Source organism: Chiloscyllium plagiosum, chromosome 48 (genome assembly GCF_004010195.1).
Source record: "Chiloscyllium plagiosum isolate BGI_BamShark_2017 chromosome 48, ASM401019v2, whole genome shotgun sequence".
NCBI lineage: Eukaryota > Metazoa > Chordata > Chondrichthyes > Orectolobiformes > Hemiscylliidae > Chiloscyllium > Chiloscyllium plagiosum.
Window position 1 is genome coordinate 6529156 of NC_057757.1, and position 5463 is coordinate 6534618.

Consider the following 5463-nt stretch of genomic DNA (forward strand, 5'->3'; position numbering starts at 1 on the left):
AGTGTCATGGAGATGTGATACATTAAACAATTTTACATTAAATCTTTCAACTTTTAGAACAGGATTTGCCAATTCTTTGATATGTAAACCCAAGAACATCTTTTAAATTACATTCTCTGGATAGCTCAGCGTTTCTAACAATAAGTGTGAAATCTGTCTGTGTCCCAATGCCATGTCAGAATGACAAACCCTCTGCATAGTTTTACAGAGTTTTACACGGATTCATGCAGGTTTTGAGCAAAATAATATGTAATTCTGCAAAAACATACTCACCCCATAACCTTCTATGTGTGCGTGTCGGAGCAACAGAGTGAGTGTGCATGTGAGTGTGTGCATGTGGATGTGAGTGCACATGGAAGAGTGTGTATGTAGGCTTGGTTAAGTGTCTGTGTGAGTGTGATGGAGTATGCATCTGTGAGATGGTGTGTGTGGGTGTGAGGGTGGGGGCTTTGCATGTGCATTTGAGATGAGAGGGAGGGGTGTGTTTGAGTGTGTGTGTTTGTGTGTGGGTGTCTGTGTGTGTGTGTGTGGGTAGGGGTGTCTGTGTGTGTGTGTGTGGGTAGGTGTGTCTGTTTGTCTGTCTGTGTGTGAGAAAAGCTGAACAGTTCTCGCAGGATCAGTGGAAACATGAAAGAGAGCTGATGTCCTGCCTTCAGGGTGGCTCTGCTTTGGAAGAGCCTGCTCACTGAAAGGGTCCTGTTAGACCAAGCAGCACGTTAACTGTGTACCTGTCTCTCCTTCGGAGTCACTGTGAGTCTCTGTGTTTGCTCCCCACCTCCTGAGGCTGCTGCCAGCCCTGCTGTTTATACTGTAAATTCACTGTGAAGCAAGCATTCTGCTGCTCACGGGTGTAGTTACACAACTGTGAGCTCAAACTCGGGGAGGTGCTGTCAGTGAGGAACGAGCATGTCTGCTGGGTGGTGGGTGGATAACCAGCAGCGACCGTGTCTAGGTGAGTGGTCTTTCCCCATGCCAGCCCAACTCCATGGGTTTGAATTGTTGAGAAAAGTGAGGGAAGCTGGGGAGACGTGTTGGAAGCTTACAGTATGTTGCCTGAACCGTTGGTGGAAACAGGTTCTGTAGCAGTTTTGAAAGGAAGGTTCTGCCAATGATTGGAGAAGCTGGACAATTCTGGGCAGAAGGTTAAGAGTCGGGGGCCGGGTTCGAGGCGCGTGACAGAATGGTCTCCTTCCATGCTTGTGTTGTGCTTTGCCGTTGTTTCTGAACGGGGTGGGTAGTGCGGCGTGTTGGATCTGAAGCGACTCACCTGCCTCTCTCTGTCTCTCTGACTCCGCAGGTCGCTTCTGCTTCTAAACAAAAAAACCCCCCAAACCTCTGGAGAGAGTTCTGGCCGTGCCCGGTGCGAGGGCAGGGAGATTTCCGTCAGCTGCTCTCATGGTGTCTCCGTCCCGTCCAATCGCTGCCTGAAAGCCGCCTCCTCGCCTCGCAGCACCTTCCGGCAGTGATGTGGAGGAATTCTGTCAGCTCCCGGGATGCTGGTGGGCACTGAGACCAGCACCTGGTAACGCCCGAGTTTGGGGAGTCTGGGAGAGGGTATCCTCGATTACCCTCCCCTCCTGCCCTCTCTCTCTCTCTCTCACACACACACCCTTCCTGCACCGTTTGGAGAGCGAGTGTGTGTGTGCCTTCCTGCCGTCGGGAGATGTGGACAGTGAGGAGCTGAGGGGCGCGGTGGGCCGCGGCGAAATGATCGGCAAGAAGAAGAGCGGCTTCCAGATCACCAGTGTCACCTCGGAGTACGAAGGCAGCACCGGCGGTGAAGGGCTGAGGGAGCCACCGGGCGGAGAGGCGGAGGCTGTGGTGAACGGGGATCCGGGTGTGGGCCCCTCGGCCGACACCGAACTGCCGGGCAAGGACGGTCGGACTAAGCCGCCCCCGGCAACAGCGGGACAAGGCACCGCCGGCAGGGAGGTGCCAAAGGAGACCGGGACAATGGCAACGGGGACGCTCCCCGGGACCAGGTCCCCCCCGCCGCCGGCCCCCAGCCCCTGCGGCTCCCGCTTCCGGGTGGTGAAGCTGGACCACGGGCTGGGCGAGCCGTATCGCCGCGGCCGGTGGACCTGCGTGGACCTGTACGTGGACCGTGAGCTGGACGCCCACGGGCTGGCCAAGGTGCTGGCCGGGAGCCGCCACGTCAACTCGCTGGACTCTCACCCGGAGCTGGGCGCCCTGCTGGCTCACCGGGCGGTCAGCCAGCTCCGGCCCCGGCCCCACGCCCCCAAGAGCCAGGGCTCCCCCCTGGGCGAGAGCCTGCCGGCACCGGGCACCGACACCCTGCACGTGCTCCTGCAGGCGGCCCGCACCCTCAGCCTGGACTCTCCGCCTGCTCCCCAGGAGAAAGGGGACCCAGCGGCGACGCCTCACCCTGCCAACCAGCCACACGGAGCCAAGGCTGGTGCCAGGGAGACGACCTCGCCCCCGACGAATGTGAAGCATCCCTCCTCGGGAGATCAGGGAGGACTGAGGAAGGCAAGTACAGGCCGGCCACACGCGAGGGGGTGGAGGGGGAAGAGGCTGCCGCATTCTGGTTAGAAACTATCAGGGCGTGGGCCTCCCTGGCTGTGCCCAGCGTTTATTACCCCGTCCTGGAAACGAAAGCTCCTGGGAGTCCAAGCAGCAACCATGCGGAGAGAGAGAGAGCTAACTGTCTTGTGATGCTTCAGCAGGACTGACGATGAAGAGTCATCTGGCCTCAAAACATTAGCTTGCTGTCTGTCTCGCTCGCTCGCTCTCTCTCCATGGATGCTGCCTGTCCTGCTCTGGTTCCCAGCAGGGTTTGTTCTCCAGCATCTGCAGTAATCTGCTCCCACACTTATTAGGCGAAAGTGAGGACTGCAGATGCTGGGGATCAGAGTCGAGAGTGTTGTGCTGGACAAGCGCAGCAGGTCAGGCAGCAGCCGAGAAGCAGGAGAATCGACGTTGCCTGATGAAGGGCTTGTTCCCGAAACGGCGATTCTCCTGCCCCTCGGATGCTGCCTGACCTGCTTGCTTTTCCAGCACCGCACTCTCGACTCGCACATTTATTACCCCCGTTTCTCATTGTCCCGTCCTTGAGAGTGGGTGGTGAGCTGCCTACTTGACCTGCTGCAGTCCACGTTCTGACCCAGCGACACTGAACTCACGGCCGATCTATTTCCAAGTCAGGAGGGTGAGCAGCTTGGTGGGGGGAGTTTGCAGGAGGGTGATGCTCCCATGTATCTGTAGCCCTTGTCCTTCCAGATGGTAGACATCACAGGTTTGGAAGATGGTGTCTCGGGTGCCTTGGTGAGTCTCTGCAGTGCATCTTGTAGCTGGTACACACTCCTGTGATTGGGCATCGGTAGTGGAGGGAGTGTGAATGTTTATGGTGGTGAGTGGGGTACAGATCAGACTGGACTGCTTTATCCTGCTGGTGTTGGGCTCCTCGAGTGTGTACGTCTCCTCCCTCAGTGCAGGTCTTTGGCAATACTTTGTGCTGTCCGATCCCCAGACTCACTGACTGGCGATGTTTGGAGTATTCCCCTGTCTCCCAGCCCTCCCCTCTTGCCCAGGGCACGATGCCTCAGTGGTTAGCACTGCTGCCGTACAGCGCCAGGGATCTGGGTTCGATTCCAACCTCTGGTGGCTGCTCATGTGGAGTTTGCACATTCTCCCCATGGCTGTATGGGTTTCCTCCCGCAATCCAAGGGGTGATTGGGCGTGCTAAATTGCCCCATAGTGCCCAGGGATGTGCAGGTTAGGGTGGATTGGCCGTGCTAAATTACCCATAGTGTTCGGGGATGTGCAGGTTAGGGTGGATTGGCCATGCTAAATTACCCATAGTGTCCAGGGATGTGCAGGTTAGGGTGGATTGGCCGTGATAGATTACCCATAGTGTCCAGGAGTGTGCACGTTAAGTGCATGAGTCTGGGGAAATGTAAAGTAATAGGGTTCTGGGTGGGTTCCTCTTTGGAAGGTCAGTGTGGACTTGTTGGGCCGAAGGGCCTGCTTCCACACTGTTGGGGTTCTGTGATGTAGCAGCTTGCTGCAATGGAGCGTTTGCCCGGCCTGTTTCAGGTGAGCCGGTGCCTGTCCTGACTGAGCCCCCATGAGTGCCGTGCAGTCTGTTCAAACACACTCGTGTCTGTCATTGTGTCTACTCATAATATTTACACTGGGCTCCTGCCAAAAGGTTCCTGCGCAGCGGAGCTCATCGGGATGTTCGTGCCCTGTCGGGAGTGGGGGATGGAAGGTTTGGAGAAGGAAGCAGCGCACTGTGTTATCATCAAACCCCAGTCAGCTGGTTCACATGGAGGAAGAGTTTCCCCTGTCTTCCCTTCCGTTAGACCGAGGATTTGCACTGTGCTGCTATTCCCTCACAAATGACAGAAGGCTGAGCCACAAGAGGAGGCCATTCACCCCAGCCAGGCTGTGCCAGCTCTCTGAAAGGGCTATCCCGCCCTCTCCCGGACTTCCCTCTGGACAGATTTGTCTGATTTCTGCGCCTGTACCCTCCTTGGAAACGTATCAGACCTCTCATACAGCCTTCCAGACCGTGTGCACATCCAGCTTATGGATCGTTTGCATCAATCTTCCCTGTGTTCCCCGTCTGTCCTGCCTGTGGGAAGTTCCCCCCCACCCCACCCCCGTCCAGTCTTGATGAAACCCCTCATGGGTTTGAGCACCTGTACTCAATGCCACGCCCCTGACCCCTGACCCTTCTCTGCTGTAAGGAGCGTGATCCCATTTACCTCTACACCAATGGAAGCCCCTCGTCCCTGGTCGTCTTCTGATAAAGCTTCTCTGCACCTTACCCAGAGGCCTGGATGCCTTTCCTAAGGTGTGGTAGGGAGCACGGTGTTTCAGCCATTCACCCCACCCCCCCGTGGGGTTTCAGCGCGGCCTCCTCCCCTTCGGGACGTTGTTGTGATCGGGCCCCGTCACTGCATGTGGTGGTGAAGTGACTCCTGTCTCTCCCTCCCCACCAGTTTCCTGAGCCTCAATCCACATCGGTGTCGCCGGTCCCCCCTGCCCAGGACGGCAGCCCTTCCCGAAAGCTCCGTGCCTCGGAGGCCAGCGCTGCCGGCTCTCTCCGGTTCGTCTCGCCCATGCAGACGCTGGCCAAGTCCATGCTGTCGGTCGGAACGCAGCCGGACAGTGACGACGACAGGTACGCCTGGCCACCTGGGGTGGGAGGGGAGGTGAGGCGACAGGAGGTGCAGAACCCCAATCCCCCACAGAGGGAGGGTCGGGGGGGGGGAGCGACAGACCCACGAGACCCCCAATCCCCCACGGAGGGAGGGTGGGGAGTGACAGGCCCGCGAGACCCCCAATCCCCTACAGAGGGAGGGTGGGGAGCGACAGGCCTGTGAGACCCCCAATCCCGTGGAAGGCTGCGATACGTCACCCCCAAGTAATGCTCCCCGTGTGGGGGGAATGGGGGCCGGGCTGGCTGTGTGGGCAGGGGGATGGTCCTGCCATCTG

The 5463-nt window shown here is 57.9% G+C and overlaps 1 protein-coding gene across 1 annotated transcript in view; it reads left to right on the forward strand.

Annotated features, from left to right (window-relative positions):
• zgc:153012 (uncharacterized protein LOC777626 homolog) overlaps positions 1-5463 on the forward strand; it is a 32602-nt gene that overhangs the window by 2162 nt on the left and 24977 nt on the right. Inside the window, exons 2-3 of the mRNA XM_043683650.1 lie at positions 1298-2490; positions 4968-5226. Of these exons, the coding sequence (XP_043539585.1) occupies positions 1708-2490; positions 4968-5226 (1042 nt within the window). The 5' untranslated portion in view covers positions 1298-1707. The remainder of the gene's footprint in view (positions 1-1297; positions 2491-4967; positions 5227-5463) is intronic.